General features: G+C 36.4%; 1 protein-coding gene across 2 annotated transcripts in view; it reads left to right on the top strand.

The window, feature by feature from the left end:
• The first annotated feature begins 363 nt into the window (after positions 1 to 363).
• Dnc (phosphodiesterase dunce) overlaps positions 364 to 25,250 on the top strand; it is a 317,538-nt gene continuing 292,651 nt past the window's right edge. Inside the window, exons 1-3 of one of the 2 annotated variants that reach the window (XM_077410132.1) lie at positions 364 to 535; positions 14,583 to 14,781; positions 15,512 to 15,626. In XM_077410132.1, the coding sequence (XP_077266258.1) occupies positions 15,535 to 15,626 (92 nt within the window). In that variant the 5' untranslated portion in view covers positions 364 to 535; positions 14,583 to 14,781; positions 15,512 to 15,534. Of the gene's footprint in view, positions 536 to 1,939; positions 2,075 to 14,582; positions 14,782 to 15,511; positions 15,627 to 25,250 lie in introns of those variants that run through there. The other variant, XM_077410119.1, reaches the window with a different exon arrangement.

Below are 25,250 nucleotides of genomic sequence, written 5' to 3'. Positions count from 1 at the left end.
ATTATATATTTTATTATAAAAATATAATTTATAAATTATTTACAAACGCAAGTAATAATTTCGAAATTAGTCGTTATACATTTACGCATAACCGGTTAGAAAATTTCTGCCCCTCCATCCCCTCTCTCTCTTTTTCTTTTTCTATAGGTATATACACATTTATGACGGAGTTTAAATTTCATACGTTGACGACCTTCGCGAAACGCGACCCGGGTATGTCTCCGGCGCGTCTATACAGGCACGCGCGTGGCGCGCGATTCCGCATTCCGTGCTTCAGTAACAGTATCGCTCGGTCTCTCGTCGGAGCGTGTCGCGGTGGTAATTGTGCGCACTTGCGCGGTGGATATAGACACCAATCGACACCGCGAGAGACGGGGGCAGAGATCACCGGCGTCATAAAAATCGCATTTCGCGAATTCCGCGGTCGCAGTTCGTCCCGAAGGATCTCCCGCACGTTCGAGCTTTTGCATGCTCGTCGTCGACCAATGCGGACGGTGGAGATACACCTCTCCTTCACGGACAATCGGACAATCACGTATGTACCGACGTAAATTTGAAGAACAACGACAGTCATTTGCCGTTGATCAGCGCGTCGGTTGATCGATTCGTACGGCATCGATTCTTTCTGTCATAACTTTCTGTCATAAATTGATCATTGTAACGATTCTCGAGTTTACGAATCCCCGGCCATTCTATTGTACGATTATTTTCGTGCCGATACGGTTCTAGCGAATTAAATATTGTTATCAAATATTCTTATCAATCGCGGGGAAACGTGGAAATCGTTCGGCCGTACAATTTATCTGATTTAACGGCACAGCCGTGAAAATTAATTATTAACGCGTCTAACGCGTCAACGTGTCGTCGGGGATCGGCGCCAACTTCACGCGGCGAGGGCGAGGCGCGGGATCGTGCGCGGGCCGCGGGCTCGCGGCAGTCGGTCTCGGGGGCGCTGATCAACAAGTAGTTCGTGTTCGTAGTGTCCGTACGCGCCGCGCTCGCGGAGGCGGAGACGTCCTCGCATTCCACCACATTCCACGCGTCGCGTCGGGGTTCGGGGTGAAGCGGTGATGAACAGTACGAGTACGTGATTGCCAACGGTTACGGTGATAAAACCCTCCCCTCCCCGTATCATCGGATATAACAACATTCAGCGGGAACGATCAGTAAGGGACATTCTTGTGACGCGTGCCGTCGCCGCCGTCTCGTTGATCGCGATCGATATATAAACGCCGTGTCGACGGGAAGTTTTGGTGAGACAGAAAAATTCTCCTTCACTTCGCGAAAAGCCGGCGAAAACGGCCCGCGAGAGTGCCGTCGATCCGTGAATCTGAATTGAAGTTGGACCGAAAACCGCGTCTGGAGCCGCTGGAGCGCCTCGTCTTTTCGGAGCGCCTGAACTTCGTGCGGAGTGAACATCGGCGATTATCGCGACGCGCGGCAACGCAGTTCGGAGTCGCGGCGAATTGCGCCAGAACTCCGTAGAACGTTGCCGCGATCGGGTGACCGACTATACTTACGTGTAATCGAGTGCGACAGAAACTTTCGAAGGGCGCCGAATCGCATTATCGGCACGCCGGCGGCCGTTATACCGATCGCATCATGCCCAGCAGGAATCCATCGATCCCGTTCGAGGACGCGTCTCGTGGCCGTTGTACCCGCTCGCCGTGATCGATATCGGCTCGGCGATTAATATAATCTCAGACGCCATCGCGGTTTCGTGCGCGCGCGAGAGAGATAGAAAGAGAAAGAGAGAGAGAGAGAGAGTGAGTGCGTGGGTGGCGAAAGTAAAGTGCGATTTATTGGTGAAGATGTGAGGTCCGATACTCGCGATCCGCGATGTGAGCCGCTTCCCGGTGGTGCGAGTGTCGTCGGCGCGTCCGCGAGGACGACGTCGTGTTATAATCGCGTGGGCGGAAGGCGCGAGCGGGGGTGCTGCGAAACTGCGAACGCCGCTGGTACCGGCAGCAGTGGGCTCCATAAGGTGGCGGTGACGTCAATGCACATTTGCGCGCGGATCTTCGCGTGGGCATGGGACTTTCTCGTCGGTAGCGCGGCGTATCCGATGCAGCAGGTAAGCAACTGAGCACATCACCTGCTCCCAATCCCGCCAACAATGTCAAAGATGTCGAGGAGGGCGAGAATGCAGGCGCTCCGGCGGGAGCTCCGCCTTCGCCTCCCCCCCCGCGAGTGATTACCTATTAACTACGAATTTCGTTAATCCAGCAGCGTCGATCCTGAAACGCGCGTCGTTCCCTTCTCTTTGCCACTTATACGATTATCTTTTGATCCATATATGATTTTGATGAAACATATTTTTAGTAATCTAAATAAATGTGAATAATTTATGAAATAATCATGAAAAATATCATTTCGTCGATGAGATTATAGCGTACATATGTATGTACATGCACACTGTGTCATTCGTACCTAACGATGCCGTAGTTTATTTTATATTATTGCCTTAAAATCGTTTATTCTATGATGTGTAACGAAATGAAAGGGAAATAGCATTTTATGCCTGCTGTATAAAATTGCTTTCTTACAATGACAATTTATAGGAATTATTATTTGTTACAAGGAGGGAGATTATACTGATAGGTATACGTGATTGTATTTTTCAATTATATCACGTTAAATATTGCTTCTTGTTTAATTGCTTCGTGTTTATTTGAAATTCGCGGATTTTCAGTCATTTTTCAGTTTGTACAGAAACGGATTATGTTTGATTGGATATTAATTGATTGGATATTTGTTTAGTATTGTCGCATATAATTGTTCTCCGAAGTACCTGTCGTTTTTTTTCCTACTTTCGGTGGGGTGTCTCGAGTAGCTTAATTACGGTTCCGAGTTAATGAATGACGTTTGTGTCGATAAGTTATTAGCGCGACGGCCTCAGAATTAGAGCTGTGAACTGGGAGGACTGTCAATCGAATATTCAATTTTCACCGTTTGATTGTTTTTCGGATTATTTTGCACAGTCGATTGGCTCGAAAAGACAAGTGCGCACCAGAAATGGAAATTCTTTCTATATATAGTAACGGTTATTCTATCCTTTTTCTCGCTCTTTTTTTTTTAGCCTGTTTTTATAACATTTTATATCCGCACACACTTTCGACATATTAAAATGCAGGTTTCTGTAAAAATATTACAGATGCTCGTATTTTTACGTTTTCAGAAATGAGAAAGAGAGAGAGAGAGAGGGGGGGGGCAGGAAGAGAGAGTTGAAGCGCGTTATTTTTTTGCTTGTCGACGTACCTTTTGATCTATGATTGCCGTTCGTAGCTTTTTTAAATAATTTTACCTTATTTGTGTAGATATTGAAACAGTTCAAAAATGAGAAAAGATGAGCAAAATTAAAATTAACTATTTTAATTATTTTGTGTATTAGTCTTAAATTAGAAATTATATCGACGCTTTTTTTGATTATTAATAGTTTTAATTAATATTTAACGATCATATTTTTAAAAATGAACTTTGTTGTTACCTTTGCTTATCACTTTATTTTTCTTGATTTTCGTGCGTAAATACACGAGCAAACGTCGAGATAAATTTAGCGCGCGATAAAGTGAAAATTGTACAATACGCGGACGTGTTCAATAAGGAATCTTAATATACGACAGAGTTCAAGATCTTTTTGAGCTCTGCTTCGCGAGTGAAAATCTGATAACATACATATTCACGATTAATATCACTTTTAAAAAAATATATTTTTTTAATACTCTTGCGCTGTGCGCGATTATTAGTAATCTTCTAAATCACTCAAGATACACTTTTTTCTTGAAATAAGTTTCCATGTCTTATGCACGGGAATTATATATAAGTTATATATATATATAATTATATATATATAAGTCGACTGTGATGCAGATGTTAGAATGGCTGAAAAAAATGAATCTTCTGGTAGATGGTTATATTCTGATCTTATATTTTACGTAACAAAATTTATCTAAATGTTTTCTTCTCGATAATAGTGAACTAAATAATTTTGTTAATTTGGTTTGATGTTTATTAAACGCGACTCTGCATAATATCGATTGGGGTAGCAATTCGATCCAGTAGTTTGCCTGCCCAAAGAAATATTTCTGCACCACACCTCTTACAATTAGACGTACGTGTGTAATAGATCTGAAATGTGTGGCGTTTTGAGAAGGCACGTGAGTGAGTGCCTTGTGCCAATTTGTGCGTGGTGTCGCGCACGCTTATTTGCATGCGGTGTTCCCCATTTAGCTAACAACCTAATTATGAACCTCCGCTTTACCCGCCGTCCGTTGCTTTGTTTGCGCCCCTTTTCCGTAAAGTTATCGATGTGTGTATGTGCTTTTGCGACTAATAATTTTGGCCTCGTTTCCGTGTTGTTAACGAGATGGGTAAAAAGGAAGCATAAGGAGTCTGAAAATGCTTTTACTTTTACACATATCGCTCACTGCATTGATATATGATAATATTAACGAATTATACTAATAATATAAATAAAAAGTATATACTCTTGTAAAAAATGGGAAGTTACATTTTCTTCGTTAAAATTTAATTCGTCACAAATATAAGTTAGTGCAATTTACGCATGAAGTTTTTTGTATAAATAATAAATGATAAAAGTCTTTCCTCCCCCCGGGATTTAAATGGACTTTTTTAAATGCATGATTGTTCGTTACGTATTGTTTATTGAATCCCGGAATATCGTTCGTTATAGCAAATTTTAAAAGGCGTTCGATTGTGTATAAAATCGATGGTTTGCACCGTATTTTCTAAAAAAATTTAAATTGCGACTTTTTTCCAGATTATCTGTTTCACACATTTTTGATATATTTTACGTATACATAGTACAAAGTATACGTTATAATTTGATTGTTAGGTTGCAAAAGGATCTACTCATAGAAACGTGCACGTTAATTTCTGTATTAATTCCGCGATTTAGCCATTCGTCATATATGAGCGATATCAATTCGCGTTCATGTTTACATGGACGCAAACGGGCATGTTTATATTTTGTTACATCGATATACAAGACGTGAAAGTATTTGCAATTGAGCGCGAATATAATGGGACAATATTATCGTTAATTGTGTGACTGAAAACTATATTATATAATGTAGTTATAGTATATAATAGTATTATTATTGTTTCATTAATTAATAATAGTTTCATCTATTCATGGTTAGTTTTCATCATGCTTGATGAAAAAAATTGATATCAAATGAGGCATCGATGTAAACATGCATAGTACAATAATTTTACATTTTTTTAATGATCAAATTTATAATTACCGAATTATAAATAAGCATTCAATAATTACAAATTCAAAGAATCTCGATTGCTCCATTTGACATTTATTCAGCTTCAACGATCCTTAAATTTTTGGAGATTTTTTTTTATGTTTTCGTCATATTCCCTTATTAATTTTTTGAAGAGATTGCTTAATTCGACCACTTGTTTCGTTCACTTGAATGGATTTATTTGAATATTCAGATCGGAATGTGACATAAAAAATATTCGATAATATATACGCGCAATATTTAGAGAGAAATATTCCAAACGAAAGTTAAGATAACATTCAATTATTATTTCGAGAAATTGGAAGAAATGTTTCAAAGGAGACACGTGTGTTACATTTCTGTATAATCGGATCGCGATATAAACTACGTCATAAGCTCGATGGCGTCAGAACTCCGCGCGTCGTCGCCGTTAGCGCCTCAAATAAATTATAATTACTGTGAAACGGGGTTATAATGCGCACCAGAGATAATTTTGCATTGTGGTATAAATAGAGGAATCATCGCGGATCTGTCCAGCGTCGTAAAATTATATTTTCTTAAATGCTAAATAGTGCTGAATTGGTTCTCGGTTATAGGATAAAGACTCATTTGCCGCAGTTTGTTTTCTTCTTATTCGCAACGCCACTTGTAATGTTACGACACATACTGTGCTTTTCGTACTTTTGTTTAGTTTTGCTTAGAAAGGATCCACTTTCAAACTTAATGAGGCCTCTGTTCGTCGTGTGACAAAAACCTGCATGCATTGACGATGTCAAAATATTTGCCGTCGCGGACGCGACGCGACGGTAACTTTTACAAAGCACCGTTTCATTGTGAATCACTAAGTCCCGCGTCACTTTCCATGATAAACAATGCGTGCACACTTTTGATCTTGTCCTGAATAATAAGGGCATGTCGTATTTCCTCGGCGACTGGTATGGATCGCGAATAAAGCTCTGCCGCTGAATATAACTTGCCTGCGAAGTTATTTCCGGGAAGTTATGGTTTAAAGCCTTTAGAACCTCGACGAAACTTCGGCGAAAGTCATTATACCTACCATTTCCGTGTTTTGTTGTGTCGTTAATTTGCACCAATCTGATTCAAGTTGATGATATATGATAAATTTACGGTGAAATGGGGATTAACGTTGCTCGTTAATTATTCGTCAGTAACGCTAGAGAGGTTGAGCAATTTTTCCGTCATTTTCAAGTGTTTTTTTTAAAGAAGAAAGATCGTTCTCAAGCTCCTTTTGTTTATATTTTTATTTTTGTACAGATTGTTATGTTGTTTTATATCATTTGAATCAAAATATCTTTCAGTATGATAAGTACATCATATATACGTAGACACATCGATAATGTCCTTGATGGGCTATTACATCATTTACCGCTCTATCTTGAAGAATGCATTTGTGTGATGAAAGAGGAAGTTCGTTTCGACGGGTTCCGTCGAGTTTCCGATAAATGTGAAAAGTTTGCGCACAGAAGAGTGCGCACAGAAGCGTGACGCACGTCTCGTCTTTTGTCGTGTCAAATACCATTCGAACATATCTCGTATGTCGCATCAAATGTTAAACGATTAACGAATTATTGACATCGTCGTGTCAATACTTACAAAAATCGTCTCTAGTCGGTTTCTTTTCAGTTTCCATAATCTTGCATATTCACAAAAGTAATACATAGTAATATACTCTTGTATTACTATAAATATAATCATTTGGTATATGTACCGATAACGCGTCATCATTTTACGATTGATTTTTTTTATATGTATTGTTACATTTTCTCACGTTTGCTTGAAAGACAGTTCTTTATGAAATATCGAGTAGATAGAGAGCACCGTGACCGCCGGGGCACGAAGCCCTCGGGGCACGCGCTCCGCCTAACCGAGTAAGTAAGGAAACGATGAAAGTAGTGGTATTTCACCGGCGATGTTGCCATCTCCCACTTATGCTACACCTCTCATGTCTCCTTACAGTGCCAGGCTAGAGTCAAGCTCAACAGGGTCTTCTTTCCCCGCTAATTTTTCCAAGCCCGTTCCCTTGTAACGGAAGGCCAAAGGTCGCTCTCAATTGCAGCTGGACGGAAGATTTGCCGCGCAATAGTCATTCCACATTAATGGGAGCTTTCCAGTAAGCGACAGAGACACAAGTATCGTCTTATCTTTGTTACTCATTACCAAGATAGAACGATGTTTGTGTCGACTTGTGTCGCTTGCTGGAAAGTTTCTATATATAGAGTGTTCTGTGACCAACGTATAATACTTTAACTTATTCTGATGATTAATTAAAATTTATAGAACTAATATCAATATATCGATATTGTGCAATGTTTAAACACGCCTTCAGCCATCATAAATAGCTGACCAACGTTATTGCGTAGAATTCAAACTCATCAGTAAACTGCACTAATATCGTAACGACATTGTATCGGTATTGATTTTGATAGTTGGGGTTGATTTTTATCGCGCAACAGCGTAATTAATTAATTCGCACGATTTCATACACATTAAAATGAAAATTATTTATATTTTGCGCTATCTATATAAAATTCGGAGCGATTGGAAATAGGAAGTACAAATTATTATTTTACAATGTTTACGAGTGGTGTTTTTTTTTAATTATGCTTACTTTTGAATAGGTTTAATATCGCTTTTCGAACTTTTAGGTTTAAATTTATTTTGCTTGTTGATTTTGAATCAAGGGAGAGCGGAGTAAGAATCAAACCAATCAAATCAAATCGAATAATTGAAGTAACAGGAAATGTTCGATCGATTTTTTATTAATAATACATTAATAATGTATTTCGCAGGATTTATTCGTTTAAAATGTATTGCGCATACACAATATACTGAATTTTGATTGTGATATTTTCGATGGGACGGCCCATCGCGTTTTAATTAGCCATTAACCCGATCATATTAATCATATCGTACCGTACGGTAACAGGATGAAATTATCGATGCCATTATTCAATTTTTCAGTCATTAACGGAACGCCGCGAGCGCGGAACGGATCAACTTCAAGTTGCGCGATGCAACGATTAATTAATAAGTTGTAACAATCGCTATTAATTCCGTACTTTAATATTAGTTAAACTCGCGCAATAAACTCAGTATTTATATATCGATGTGATTTGTTAAAATTTTTCCGCTCTTCAAGATTGTGTTAATTTGCTAGAATACTGGATGAGCACAGTAATGTTATACGAGGTAGTCAGAGGAGTATTTCTATATAGACTGGGGATTTATCTCCTGATAGCACATCTGACTGTGTATTTTCGAAAGGAACTTACCTGATGGATGTTTCGTTTTATCCTCGTAACAACGCTATCGGCGAAATAAGGAAGGAAGAGTTGAAAGATCGAATAAGAGCTTTCTCTGTAATTTGATCAGAGATTTGATTACTTGTAGGCTATATTAAAGCATGTTCTTAGAACAAATAAGTTTGGAAATTCTAAGAAAAATACTCGTTTAATTAGTGATTAACTCTGATATTGTTCACGTTGTTTTTATTTTTATATTGTGATAGCAATTATTTATTATATAGCTATTGTATTGTATTTTCGTGAATATCTTTCTATAGGAAGTATATATATTGTTCGTAAATTAGCGTGTCATAGTAGATTATAACGTGAAATTTAGTTTCTAAATGCAACAGTGTTTGAGCATATTTTTTTAGAAATTTGAGGAGAACAACTTTTTGTAGTTATGAAAAAATACAATATTTATAGTAATGTATTCAAATTTTTAATTTGCTGTTGTAAGAAAATTAAAAAATTAATTTTAAGTGAAAATTGTATTTGAATTAAGTTCTTTAAAACTTAAAAAAAAAAAAATTGATTATATTACCGTTGCACTGGATTTTTTGAAAAGGAGAGGTATATATATTTTTGCTTATCTATTTTATTTGAAAGTCTGCTTGCCTTTACTCGTCAATCGATTGTAGTCTCGATATACCTACGCAATGTCCCACGAGTTGATACCAGATTCCGTCAGGCGCAGGAGTTCAATTTATCTTAGCCGGTTACGCAGAACGTGCTCCCTTTACGTGTGTGAGTGCGTGCGAGGGTATTAGGACCTCGATTTATTCTCTTGAGACTTGCCATCGGCTCTAGATATACCCAGTAACTGTCTGTTGGCTGTTATATTCTCATTTGTGGGATGAGATTGTTGATTCTTGAGAATTCCCATCGAAATAAGATATTCAGTTTCCTTTGTCGAATAAAACTTTAAAAAGATCGTATTTTTTCTTTAGTTGTAATCTTGCTCACTACACGTGGATGTAATTCGATATTATTTTGAATATTTTAACGTTTAGAAAATTATTTTGTATTGTGATAATGACAACGGTTACATAATTTTTTGCATTATCCGAGTTGCGATTTAAACTCGGATTTAAATTAATTTTTATACAGCCATATTTTTAAGTCGAATATTTAAATATATTTACAAATTCCCTCACTTCCTTCCTAACCCGCATATACTAATATTTCGAGTAATTTTTTAATTTTTTTTATTTATAAACAGCAGGTGCCATTTCTTTTACGCGGCACTATGTAAATCTATTCACAACTTGACAAACACATATCTTTAGATAAGAGGTAGAGAGCATTAAGAAGTGACTCCCGCGGGAAGAAGAAGGAAAATTTAATAATGAGGAATCGATTTATTGCCCAACCGGGAAATAATCGGTGATTACGCATAGGTTACGTTACTAGTTTATCGATTTCTAGACAAGACCGAGCACGTGTCCTCTGAATAAATCCGGCGATGCTTCCCGGTGCTTCTATGCTTCACGAACACCTGTAGATCCCGTGCGTTGCATGTCATCGAGTGAGCGATGCTTACGCACACACAATTGTATTGTTTTTATTATATATGCAGAAGATAATTCTCTGTTTTTCTGCATGTGCTGTGATTGTCGTTCGAGCAGACATGATCTCGCATAATGTCACTTTGTTCAACTTTTCGCGTTAAATCAGTGTAAAGTCTTCTCTTACATTTACAAAGTGCACTTGTAAAAATTCATAAATATTTAGATCTGTATTATATATACACATGATACGATGTATATCCTCCCACTGCATGTATATTTGTCATCTCGCTGTCAAGGTATTGCATCAGCAAACCACTTTTTGACACGATACATTATCTTTCTATGAAACGTGTATACTATCCATCTTAAAAGTTTTGCATAACGTTTTCGTAGAGACATCCATTAGTTGATAAACTGCCACGATCTTTTCTGACAGGGTTATAGCGAAAATCCTTGATACGAAGGAGAATGTATAAAGATAGTTTTTTTTCTTACACATAGCAAGTGTGGAGTGGATAAGTTACAATTTCGAGATATGCGACAAATAACTTCGAGGCTCGAATAAATTATGTGCATCAACACCCAGTAGCTTCGATCGGAAAGCTACGGCTTAACGCTTTCCCTTCGTTAATTTCTTTCCATCAAGGTTCATTTCGCTGGAATCCCTTTAAAGAGCAGTCAAGAGGGGAAACAACGCTTTTTTGTTATTAGGCATTCTGCCGCCTAATTTTCACGTGATAAGTGATGAATCTCATTCTCGTCACGATGCTGACGAAATAAGATATTGCTCAAATGAAATTCGATTGTGGATCTGGTGTTACATTATGGAAATAAACGTCTTTAAATTCGAATGTTGCTATAATTTGATTTGGGAAATTAAATTGTTTATTGAATAATTGAAATTTACACACAAATAAAATTACTGACTAAAAATCTCAATTGCATGCCATAATTATTATTTAACTCATAATTAGTTTACATACATGCCGTATTGTAACACGTTTGATTTGTATCTTTACATTTTCTTTTATTGCTCACGTTTTTTTTTTTTTTTAATGTTGATATTTGTATCGATCACGGAAAACGGTAAAGATAATCGGTTCGGCCGGTGGACTGAATAAACGCTAAGACCAGGGAAGACGGTTATCCGTTATTGGGATTTGTCTTGAAAGAAAATACAACTAAGAGGGAAACCCTTCGATCGATATGCAATTACGACTTGTGGTCCACAGGGCAATAAAGCAGCTTTGCATCGTAGATAAATATTTGCTATGGTAAATAAACGAGTGACGTCTTCTCGGTGCGTTTATTTGATTCGGAAGGAAAAATATGTGAATGAAACACGTAAAGGAGAAATATACTTTTTGCACACTACAAACAAAGATACGTTTCAGATAATATATCGTTAAAAATCATTTTGCGATTGATAACATGATGATATATTGATCCGTTGATTTAGCAGAATTGATAACTTTAATTTTTATTTTTTACAACAGTTTATAATTTATAACATGTCGAAAATCATTACAAATGGCAGCATGAAAATTTTATCAGCAAATACATTAATTTGAAGTATTTTATCAGGATAAGAAGAATTTCAACATCAGCTTAAAAGATTGTTAATGAATTAATTTTACATTAAAACATATTCTAGTCGCTATTATTTTTTGTCAATGTAATAATGCGAATATCTTAAAAATTATTGGAAATGTATAGGCAATGAGGTTCCACGAAAAAGTTTTACAAGATAATAAATTCTAATTAATTTTTTAACAAATTCCGTAAAACTTGAAGTTTAGTAAAAATATTATAGTTTTATGATATACCGATATATTGTCGAATATAGTGAGATTATTCATTGATTTGCATGATAGTTTAGCATTTGAAAGAATTGTATTTGCCAAAGATCATGTTCTTTGGTCATCAATAGCAGTTATTGATGTGCCACTCGATATCCGTGTCCTTGTACCTGTTTCTATTGAACGCAAAGTTCAAAGCGTGCAAGCCGATGGCGATATTAATGTCAACATATATGCAAGAAACTGCAATGACACGAAAATTACATTGTTGCAATAAATCCCAACGGAGCAGATGGAATTTTATATCGAGTATGTTACTGTTTCGAGAGTGCACTCGATCGTGGACATAATTTCCCTTTACTTATGATAAGCAAACGCATAGTTTCAGAGTCACATTATTACCGTGCTCAACGGTCATATATGTTCTGAAAATCTGTATATTATTAAAAACATCTCGTATAATTATAATTAATAGTTTTTCTTGTGAAATTTAAATTTCTCATTTAATAAATGTAAAGTCTATATTAAAAAAAGGTAAAACATTGCCTTTGGCTAGATATTGAATGAAATTTCATTATATGACGAAAATATTACATCGGTATGCGTTGTAGCGGAATTTCATTGATATATTCAATAAGAGCTTTACGGATTTTAATGCTATTTGAAACGTTGAACGAATGTTGTGAGCTTACATTGCGTTCTGCGTTATTTTGGAGAAGCGGAGAGAAATGTACAAATGTTAACGAGAACATTTTATATCTTTATAATTTTACTTATTGATTCCATTTAATGAAAACGCGGTATTCTGTCGTTGTTAGCCAAACAGGAGCAGGATAACGAAGTCACGTTTTCGCGTATCTACATCATACGAAACTGTTCATCAATTAGACAATTTACTCGGTATATTCGTCGACACCATATTCTGGTATGCAATAATCATCTTCCCAATTATTCCTACGCGCAGTGATTTGGTTAACGGGCGCATTGGCGTTAATCTCGTATAACAAATCTATATGTATATACAACATTATTATTTGATAATGTTAAATTTCTCACTGATATTTAGCTTCACCCGCGACGGTGCGTGAAATAGATACAGGTAACAGACACGATTTTTATATTTTTGATTTATAAAATATAAAGTAAATTATTTTACAGTGTTGCATAATTTTACATCAAATTTTAATTGTGGATATAATTTCTCACACTTTGTGTTGAACTTTGATAAAATCTTGACATTTTGTAACATCTAAATATATTCGATTTTCTAAAATAAAATCATTGTGAGCATTATTCTGGAAAAGAGAAATTTCACGATTAATTAATTATTGGCATCTTTAGATTTGAGTATTTTACTCTGAGAGGATTTTAATTCTAATAGAGGCCGCAAATCTTTTTAGTGAGTATTCAGTTAATCGCATTAATGCGTTCTGCTATATATATAGCTTTCTAATCCGACGATATATAAACATTTCCGTGCTACAGTTGAAATTTTACACTTTGTTTCGTATTAACACTATTTAGTAAATGGGCGGAAATTCCGGAAAAGTATACCAGTATATACCATTAATTTAGAACCGTAATCCTTACCAAAAGAAAATGTATAGATCACGTTATGTATATAAAGCATGATCAACAGGCATTACACACCGATCGAGGACAAATATAGAGCGCGTTCCGTTTCACGCATGATACGCATAATGCATTACTTATCCTTGTTGTTCACCGAATGAAAAAAGGATAAGTATAATGCATTATGCACATCATGCGTGAAACGGAATGCATCCATAGTCATGCCCGTTTTCACCAACGTCGTTTTCACCAACTTGAACCTTGGTTCAATTCACTCTTTGTCTGTTTCTAAAAGGGAGACTGTTAGAAAGAGATAAAGAGTGAATTGAACTAAGGTTCAAGTTAAACGACGTTGGTGAAAACGGACAATTAGTCACTCGGCACGGAGTAATATTTGTAATTCGATTAAGTGTTTCGATTTTATTACAAAAACGATTGCCTTTGTGTCGGTTAATTACATTTTATAGTACCGTAGACGCATCCGATATCTGTTCGCGACGCCTTTTGTACGTAATTCAGTTCGTAATAATAGACAATGTAACATAGTTCGATACGACCCACGCATGAAGCATGAAATTTCCGAACAAATTTCGGTTAGTTATAACCGAATTTGTGGTCTAGCGACTTGATTGTGCGGAATATAAAAAGGAGATCAATAAAATTTTTCTTTGACGTTATTATCATATTTTGACATAGAACGGTTCAGTCGTAAGTGCTTGTACGTACGTACATACAAGACTTAAGTAATTTGTGATGCAAATGTTTATTTTATATTGTCCTTGTAAACATGAGAATCAATGTTAATTGATTAAATTATCGAGACAATAATAGATTTGAAATTGTATATTGTAGTTGAAAATAAAAAAAATATGTAACTATTGTTTATACGTATAACAAAGTAATAAAATTTTTTCTTTTCTCATAAATTCAAATGGATTTTTTACTTTTACGGAGCTTTAATTTTTATGTTTTTTTTAAATTTTTCTCAATATTTTTATTGATAAAATTTATTTTTATTCAATATTTTTATTGAATATATATTAAAATATTTGATGAATGATAGTTACGTTTGAAATTTGCTGTAAAAAATATTCTGTATGATATTTTTTTAACACAAATATTTTGTTGTTCTTATTACAGTCTGTGGGAATAGAAGTGCGGGTAACCAAAGACATTCCCGTTGTCTCAACGGAATCAAATGCCGTACGGGATACAGCACCGCCTTGGACTACCTCATCAGATCCGAGTCGGACCTCCCCGCCAACTCCCACAAATCCACACTCGCAATTCTTATCGCCGCATGTCTTTTACGGACGGAACTCACTTTGTTCCGCGAATGGTAAGATTATTACTTTGCATAATGCACGCGTGAGGAAAGAAATAACAAAAACAATGTTTTTTCCATCAGTCTTTGTTCTTTGCAATAATTGAGATTGAATGAGAAAATAGATACAATATATGAAAGATAAGCTATATTCAGTTAGAGTTATAAATATTCATATTGCCAACAGTTACAGATTTTTGAAAATTTATAGTAAAATTGGAAACAGATCATTCGGACATAACGTGACTTTGTAAAAATTTTTTTTTGTTTTTGGAATTTTATTTATTTTTTTATTAAATTAGTTTATTTAAATATTAAAATAGCTCTTAAAATAAATTATATTTTTATTTTAAAAACAATGCACAATAGAATAGGGAATGAAACTTTTAACTTATTTGTTAGTAAAAATTTGGAAAGTATCAGTTGTATTCGTCCAAATAGAATTGCATAATAGGCTTAACACAATCGGCTGCCCGACAATCATGCATGTTCGTCGGTTTTTTACGGGAAAAAACGACACGTGTTATGTATTGTCTACCACGCGTGGGATCGAATTTATCATCATCACCATTCAATCCCATGCGGTGCCGTAATCCCTTTAAATCGATGTTTTCTCCGCAAACACCTGCCTTCCAGGCACAATGTTGCCCCTTCCCCTCCCTTGGGAGGAGGCGGATTACGCGTGCAAGACCTCGGAGCATGACCTCGCTTTCGGAGATTTCTCTATACCGTTCGATTATTTCAGATTACACGCGAAGGAGACGACCCATGACATTGCGCATCGGTCCTCGTCTGAGTCTTCCGAACAAGAGCACGTCCGCGCCGACCACAACCACAGACGGGGAGTGGCGTGCACTTAGGTAAGTCTAATAGAATCTCCTTCGCTGTTTCCCGCAATTTCCGTTTCTGTAACAGCGTATTTCGGTCGCGATAAACCGCATCGTCGCCGTCGCGTCGCACCGAATTGCGCGCATGGCAATATAAGTAATAATGGAGACTCATTGCGAAAGTGCATTTACGTCGCTTTAAATCGGAGAGAGGTTTATAATAAATTATAATTTACGGTTCATCTTTTTGCGCTAAACGTGGCACTCGAGCATTTTGTATTGTACGCGTTACTGACGTAAGTCCGAAACGAAAACCGTTGTAGTTATTTTGCAACGTGATTTTAGCGGTACTTATATAACATTTAGCGATGGAATCCAGTACCGTTAAAACTAATGGTGCCATTAGAACACGTTACGTTTTTACGATGTTCTTTTTTTGGTTTCCTTTCGCGCAGATTGTCACGTGAATAATTAACTGATCTTTTGCCGGAGATTTACGTGGGTCCATTGATGGAAAATAGATTCATCTGTATGTTATTATCATGGTAATTTGGTTGTGTATGTCATCGTTAACATAAATTTGCATGCTTATGAAGGGAATCTTGACTTTGTCACACAACCCATATAGATGCGAATGTGCACTGATCCATTGAAGATCCGACTATACGGGTCGAGTAATAATTATGATTAAAATAGCTTTGTAATTAACATGTCAGCGCTATGCAGTAGTAGGAAAATTATTTAAATGTACCACGTATCACACTCGGGTAAGGTGATACATATTAGCGCTTTTTATGATTATTCTTATCATATCTTGCTTATCATTTCAATAGTGCGTTTTACTTGAGCGCGTTTGAAATTCGTGGCGTAAAATCTAAACTATGGACTTATATTACACGTAAAATAACAAAACAATCTAAGAATATCTTAGTAAATTTTAATTGACTTTTGAGCTACTCCAATCTATCAATTATGCTAGCATATTATCACGGGATATTCCTGGATTCTTGCTTATCATCATAATTTCCAGCACGCCATACTGCGTTATCAGGTTTTGAACCTTTTCGCTTATCAACGTCAGAAAGAGAGACGCGTGAATCTATCTTCTCGCGGGAGTTTTTTTTAGCTATTCGTCGCTCCTATTATTTTGTTGGTCGGTAACTCAGTATATGTTTTTTGCAAGGTCGGAGTATAAAACTTTTCGTCGCTTTAGGTGTATTCAGAGTCTAGAGTCTGACCGATGGTTTCATCTCTTGTCGTTGGGATAGTTACCGACCGTAAGGCTCACACAGCTTTTCATCGACCCGCACAAATTGATGTCCCTTGTACCAAACGAGCTGTTCTTGCGTCAGTTTTCGTTTGTTGATATTTAACGTAGTTCTCGTATAACTCTCAGGTTACTCAATTGAAAAATTAGTTTAAACGTTCGAATTGGGCCCACGCTTATATGTGTGTTCTTATTAGGCAGGAGAAGTTTGATCTATATTTTGATCATTGTAGCAGCTACGATAACAAAGTTTTATTAGACTTGTAAAAGTAACCATCTGTCAGTCATCTAAAAAAGCGATGATAAGAAAAACGATAAAAAACGAAGAAGGGAGCGTAATGATAAATGTTCCGATTTTGACGACGTTCTCCACCTTCAGATGACGTAATATCCTGAGCACAAAGGATCAGATTCTACGTTATAGTAAAGTAGCAATTTAATCCCCCTCATTATATAGCATAGCACAGCTTATCATGTCAGATAGGGGAATGTTTCATCGTGTCTTCCCGTAATATCGTAATTTCCCCTAATACAGCGCAGTTATACTAGGATGACACAAGTAAGTAGACACCTCATCAATATAAACATATTATTTTATTCCTTTAAATAAGAAGCAAGTGATATGAAACATTATATTGCTGATGACATCATAATTTCTTTCCATTTAAATAAAGATTTAATTTGCTGTAATTTGATTTGATTTGATGATTTCATTTGGATAATGAATAATCTATTTACTTATGTCGTTCTAATGTATTTTCAGACGGAATAAATTTGTCATAAATGTTGCATTGAAATATTTTTTAATGATAAACTTCATTCAATAATGATAGAATTACTGCAGAATTAGATTAATGAATAGAGTTATTAATACATTTATTTAAATCTCCATTCAATCGTTTGAATTGTCTAAACGGAATATAATTTCGACTATATAGTTTCTTCTTGGCAAATGTACTTTTTTAAACGTACTTTTTAAAAATATATTATTATACATTTTTGCATCAAATAATTTAAATGTAATGCGATTTCAAAGATTTGTTTTTATTCTTTTTTACTTCTACCACGAGTGGAAATTAATTTTTATGAAGCGGATATCTACGTTGAATAAAAAAAATTTAAGGGTCATTAAAATATAATAAAATCATTAAGAAATAACGATTATTCATTATATCATCTATTGGAACATATAATGTTACGTTGTCTTATCCGAAGTCGTGGCTCCCGCTGTCAGGTGTGCCAGTATCTTTTCGAATGTTACCTCATGACATAGTAATATTAGCTGGGGTGATATAACGAAGAGTTCTTTATACGAGATACTTTCTTGACAGCTTATGTCTTCATTATTTTTTTTATATTCGTGAGTTCGTAAATACGCGAGAATCTCTCCCATCTGACATAAATATTCGTTCAACCACCGTGGAGAAGTTGATGCTTGGTAACCTGGTGCACCTGGTAGCCTGAAATCCTTAGAGCTTGCGGTTAGATCGTACAGTGTCAAGATGTCGCAATGGTCGAGGAGTCGATGACACGACCCTGCCACTCCTCGTGGCACTCGGTGGGCAGCCTCACGTTTTGTTGTGACCGTGACGGTCTTGCGGACGGTCGCGCGCGCGTTTCGCTCTCCACGGGGGTGTCCGGCTTCTTCGCGGTTTTCGCGTCGGGAGAGACGACGCACGCGCCCGCCGGCGACGCACGCCGTCGCGTCGCGTCGCGCGTGCTTCTACGCCGAAAAGCTGATAGTCGCGCGTAAACGTTGCTGCGGCGCGCTGACGGAGCTTTCGGAGCTTCAACGAGCAAATCACGCGGTGTTTCCCCGGAGCCTTTGCCGGAATTCCACCTGGCGTGTCACGCCCGCGCCTGCCGAAAGCGCACGTTCGGCGCTCACTCGGTCGTCGAGCCGGCAGTCGCGCGTCGCCGTTAATTCGAGTGGTGTGACGTGAAATAGGCGAGACGTGGACGCAACGTGCTGCGACAGTTTGCGCTTGCGATAGAAAGAGAGTAGTAAACATTACGACACGCGTGACACGCGCGACACAAAACATTTCTCGACATTTCGGTTTTCAGTGAACGCTGATCCATTAGTGTTGGAAAGTGATTGATATAATTTTATGGGATCAATTATATAGTTCGTGGGATATCGATTCTTTTCGAGGAATCTCGCACGACACGACGTTCTGATTTCGATCTTTCGATATGAATCTTTATTAAACGGGATTTCGGAAAAGACAGGTGATCAAAGTCACGCTTTAGACAAGTTTTATTGTACTTGCTTGACGTGCCTAGACGTATAAGGAATCATACGTGAACATTGTACCATACATCTTGTGTATACCTCGATAACTTTTTCCTACATCGAAAACTTTTCCATTTTCCAACTTTCTTACTACAAGCGATACACACAACGAACATGAAAGTCTGTATTCTTGCTCCTGTTTAAAGTTTCTGGATTCTAAATTTGACTCTTGTAAGATTTTATTTAATATAGATTCGTATCTAACTCTACATTTTTCATATCACTGAATATAACTGTTAAATTTGAATTTGATTTTTTTTGTTTATTACGAAAAATGTATTTAAAGCCACTGTAAAGTAAGAATTAGACACATGTATTAAATGTCAAAAACATGCTATAGAGTTAAATAAATTAATTTAACATTAAAAAATGCAGATCAATCGAGAATACAGATCAAAGTTTTGTTTGTTGAGTGAATGTTATTTGAGGTAATTTGACGGTATAATCAGAAATGATTTGAATTGTCTTATCTCCGATTTTAACATCGGAAGATTGTTATATTCTTTTTCTGCAACGGAGATAAATTCTGGAGAAAAGTTTGACGAGAAAACACATGGGAAATCTTGGGAATTGGTATTCGTTGATCCGGACGATGGTTAGGATGAAGACGATCGTCCTGATCGAGAGTATACCGAGCGAAACTAATGTGATTTGCGTGCGAAATTGAGATAAAAACCCGAAGATTTTTGCGCGAATTTTTTTTATGGAAGTTATTAAATCACGCTTTTGTGCCCGAAATAATTGTATCGATGAATCAATTCCACTTGGAAAGTTTTGTTACGCGTTCGTTATTTTTTAGAAAAATATTTTTTATTTGATATACGTAACAATTTGGACGCGACATCGAGCGAAGGAAAATTATAACGCTAGACGATTGAGTGAAGTAAATCGAAGTGCGACGTGCTAAAAGAGGTCTCATTGCCCCATTTTTTGAAAATACCGAGAACCGATTGTAGCGTACTGTAAAAGACAGCGCTCGCATTGTAGAATTGATGCAGCAAGCACATTACTTTCGTCGTAAACTGAACCGATCGTAAACGTATTATACGATGCGATCCCGTCGCACGAAAAGGATATGATTCCCGGACATTGAAGTGCGAAGCTCGATTGCTTCTTTCGCATTGCGTGGAAAGCGATTCGAGTCTGGAGAATAAAGAGAAGAGATCCAATTTGCGTAATTGCGCAATTCTTAGAAATGGATTCCCGCTTAAATGCGAACTAGAAGTGCAGTGTATGTATTGTAAGTAAAATGGACAAAGCGCCTAGTTGGGTTTTGGTACGATTTTCAGCTCGGCGGAACGATTGAATTTCTTCGAGCGTGAATCATCGTTGCTTTGGGCAATCGTAATAGCGATTTTGAGCTATCACCATTTTCGAAATATAACGTTTACAGTACAACAACTTTTGATTGCAGCTTTTCTAATTTTTTTCTCGTAAAGAAGATAGAAGCGCGAAGGATAGAAACCCACTAATCGAGGCTTAACTGTCTCGAGACATGAAAGCGTACAAATTAACACGCTCTTTGAACGAAATTCCTGCCTCTATTATTTTATTTCTGACACTTTATTAATGGGAGGTCATATCTCTCGTCGGCGGTCATTATTGTTTTTTTTTTTCATGTTAGGAACGGACAACAAAATTGGTCGTAACATATTTCAGAAGCCTGAAATATTATGAAACACTTTACCGTTGTTTTTCGAATTTTTATTCCTCGAGTATTATTTTTTTGCATATCTGTGTATTATCTTAATGTTTAAATAATGTTGCTTTTTTTATTTGTTTTCTCTTTTTTTTTTAAATCCCTTTCAAAGAGAAATATTGATTCTATGGTCACAAAAATTAACATATACATATATATAAAATAAAGTTTTCACAATAATTAAAAAGTTGAATTTCGAAAGTTAGCCGTCAACGAGGTTGCATTGTGGAACTCGACTTCATTAAATTGCTTCGGATGATTTTACACAGCGGTCACATCGAGAAAGAATATCGAAAGGTTATTCAGTGGTTCTGGGGTATACTTTGCGCAATATTGCCTTTAAGGAATCGACCACGGGACAATTATACTTTCTACTTAATTAATTTAATACTTCGCTATATTAACGCCGTACAATATTAGAGATAATTTTGCGTGTAATAAGCTCCTTGAAATCAGGTCGCTCTACCTTTGAACGTTCAAAGCGAAAAAGCTTTTCTAGAATAAGCATGATTGAGTGAATGACAGCATAGAGAAATTGGAAAAAAAAGTAATGAAAATCTTTTTCACACATTTTCATTTTGAAAGGGCGCGAGGAAAAGTTTTGGCAAATTTTGTTACAATTTGTGAAATTTTATATAATTTTGTTTTTAGGTGTAAGCACTGAAAAGTACTTCATTCTTTTAAATGAACTATTTCTGACAGGAAACTATTTTTGATATAATTGTTTGTTTTATAATATATTTAGATTTGCGAACACATTAGGGGAGACCGGGGCTCGTTGGCACAAGAGGCAAGTTGGCAATGCGTTCCGTTTATATATTTATAGCAAAAAGAACAATGGAAAAGTTATCACAAAATATTTCTTATATGACATAGGTACTTTTCACAAAGTTTTATTTTAATCAAACAAGTATTACAATAGAAAAGAAGAAAAGTCTGATTCAAGAGGTGACAAGTAAATTTTCGAGCGTTTCAAAATATCGTATTAATATTCTTCAGCTTGATGAGAAGTAAATCAAAGTGACGTATCATTAGTTAAAAGAAAAGTTTCTGTTACTATACATGTTATTTTGACTAACAATAGTATATAATTTATTGTAATAAAACGACTGAAATAAAACGTATGTAGGGATGGGGTATGTTGGCTCATATCATGACACGCTTAGCTTGATTTGTTGTTGCCGTGCGCGTGAGACCTGTTTGAGCATGTGATTTACTATCTACAATGCTGATAGAAGCTAAATATATATTTATATTAATATTTTTATGATAAAGAAAGCTACATCTAAAATAGTTCACAATTATTTTTCTGCAACAACGTTTTGATATTCGATCGTTACAAAATAACTTTAAAAGATACAATCTTTATCAAGAAGTACGTATGTGTTACCCGTTTTGTGTTTCTATTACGTATTCATTAATTTAACGTGGACTTTTGTCGCATAGCCAACTTACCCTACTATCGGGGAAAGTTGGCCACAATGCAGCATGTTCATATTTCATTTATTACAAAGAAACTATACGGTATACAGGAGCGTTCCTAGCATAAAAATGTAAAGAAAGGTTCTCTCTATCATATTAGTATTGTTTAATCATGATAATTATAGTTGTATAAAAACTCAAATGCCGAAATTGTAAAAACGGTGCCAACGAGCTCCGGTCTCCCCTACATTGCATATACTTATGATTTACATGCATTATTGTGTTCAATAATGATACTATTTTTATCCTTCCGCGAATTCTTCTCAACGTTGCGACGGCAGTCGTGGGAGTTATCTGCATTTTTTGTCGCGCCATAGCTCAGGACAAACGAGGAAGAAGTTTCTTTGAGCAAAGTTTCGTGTTTCTTTCTGCTTTGCCTGCGCGGAGTCACGACTCTCTTTTTTTTTTTTAGGTATTTTTCTTCTGCCGTTTCGCATCAGTAATGGAACAAGGACTCTATTTTATAGCGGTACGCGGTTTCGTCGCGGCCGCGACGCGACGGTATGATAACCTGCGAGTTGAAACGCAATGAATTACGCTTGTGATAGCCTTGCGCCGCAGTGCGCATTTCGAAATTTCGCATTTTCCGTTTTTATTAACAATTGCTTTGCACGTAGCAGTCGTGTTGTGACGTATGTATCGCGGAGAATTGGCGTGATTGTCAAATGCATTGCCGCGCAAATGCGAACATCGATTTTGTTTCGTTGACAAATTAAAATTCGATCCGCTTTGAAATGCGGCGTGTGTCACCTCTTGTTAAATTTATTCCATTCATAATTAATGAAGCTTATAATTGGCATTCTAGTTAGACAGATTTACAATGAGAATTATTTAATTTGCATTACTCATGCTAGAAAATATGTAGTATGCAATAAAACACACGGAGACGAACAAATATTCTCAAATTCTTACATGGATAAAAATCTTTCTTATCATCTTCTAAATATACGATTTAATGCATTATCATGTCGTGTATATCCAGGTCACCGATTCGACCTGTAAAATCGATTCAGACACCTTCGTGTCATATTTTCTTTTCTTCATCTTTTTACGTAAAATGTTTTTCCGTACAGCCTCATTGTTGCGCGTGAAAAATACACGATGGTCAACAAAACCAGCTGACCATTTTCGCGCGAAGAACGATGTGTAATTCTCATCGTTTTCCAGGTTGTTTCCCTAGAGCTAGACCCACGAAAGATCCATTTATAAGTTCCGAGCAGAATGCCATTGGAATCCGATCACAGAAGTGTCTTAATTGGCGTAACTTTTCTCAAGAAAGAGAGTTGCTTGTGGCGAATAAACTCGCAGTTGTTTGAACTTCAGCAAGCTTTAGATTCGAAAAGTTTTCAGCTCCAGTTAATTATTCTGTGAAAAAGAAACGACGGATATTTGTGTAATGTGATTTGTTAATTGTGACGGCTCTATAGCGGTTCATGTAAAAAAATTACACTTATTTTAATGTGGTATAAATTAAATTTGTAGTAATGCCGTTGAATTTCGTGATTATAACGCTGCGACAAATTTAATATTCACGTTGAATTGTATTGAAAAGTTATATTGAGTTGTCTATAAATTAATACGGATATCTACTAGAGATTCTAATCTTATAATGAGAATTTTATTCTCTAGATATCTGATATGACACAATTTTGTATATAAAACTATATATATTGTATAATGGAAAATGAGGACAGTTTTCGTATATTTCATAGATATTCTCATGATTGTCGACACATTTTGGTAGAGGTAGCAATGATTATTTATTGGAAATTAAATTAATTGGAAAAAAAATCTCTTTTGTTCTCTTTGATAGATTTAAAATTTTTATTGTGCATTTTATAATTGCGCGTTTCCTTCGCGCGTAGATTGCTTTGTTTTTGAGCTTTTCCTCTTAACTCGCAAAGCAAATATCGACCTTTCACGTCACTTCAGTTTCGGTGCCCGCGATAAAACGGGCACGTTCACCCGTCGCGAGATAAACACTGGCATGCATTATTTCGCCGAGTTCAAGATAATTCGCCAGTTTTCTAGCTATTTTTTGCATAGTGAATTTACGTGTCGTCGCTCGCCGATTACGCGTGGAAAATATCGTTAGTGCATTGCGTGATGGCGTATCATTCGTTGAATTTTCATGGCGCCGATTACGTTCTGAAAAAATATGGCGCTCTAGACGTAACGACACTGTTTCGATGCATGCGTTCCATCACGCGGCTCGAATCTCCGTAACTATTTACGACGGATTGACGTAAATCGTTTCTTTTTACGGTGCTCCTCGCAAATGTTAGAGACATGTAGAAGTATGGGAACAAATACGATCAAGATCTTGTTTATACAACTCTCCGCAGACAAATCGATAGAACGATTGTCCGAAATGACGGTTCATATTTGATTTTGTGCATTTGATATTACATCAATAAGTAATTTCATTCGTTTTATTGTTTTCTTTATATTTCTGCTGTATTTATGTAAAAAAATTAGCTTGTGCAGATAACATATAATATCTTTGAAAAACTAAAATGGAACTGACGAGATAAGATTAAATATTGATCATCCACTGGAAACAATCTGATTTTTCCTTTCTTGGACGGTTTTCTCGCGTGCTAGTACCAATTTTGTTGCAAGGGTCAAGACTTAAGTTGAGAATCCATTATGTTCTAATGAGATTGCTCCGCTGTCCGATATTGCTCCGAACAATTTCTCGCTTAAGTATACGGTTTGGAAGCGCTTCCCAAAGTATTCAGAAATGAAATAATGTAATCACGAGAACCTATAAAGGAATCAAAACGGAAACTCGTGCAGTGAGTATGCGACTAGGTATGCGACAATGTGAAAACGTTGCGTGACTGTTACGTAGCATTCCAAAGCGTGGAAATATGTGACGCTATCCTAGGATTTGCGCAAGGTTAACATGCA

The sequence above is a fragment of the Temnothorax americanus genome, unplaced genomic scaffold (assembly GCF_048541705.1).
Source record: "Temnothorax americanus isolate GAGA-0224 unplaced genomic scaffold, ASM4854170v1 Scaffold28, whole genome shotgun sequence".
In the NCBI taxonomy this organism is placed as follows: Eukaryota; Metazoa; Arthropoda; class Insecta; order Hymenoptera; family Formicidae; genus Temnothorax; species Temnothorax americanus.
Note: the sequence above shows the minus strand (reverse complement) of the source record. Positions and strands in the feature narration are given on the sequence as shown.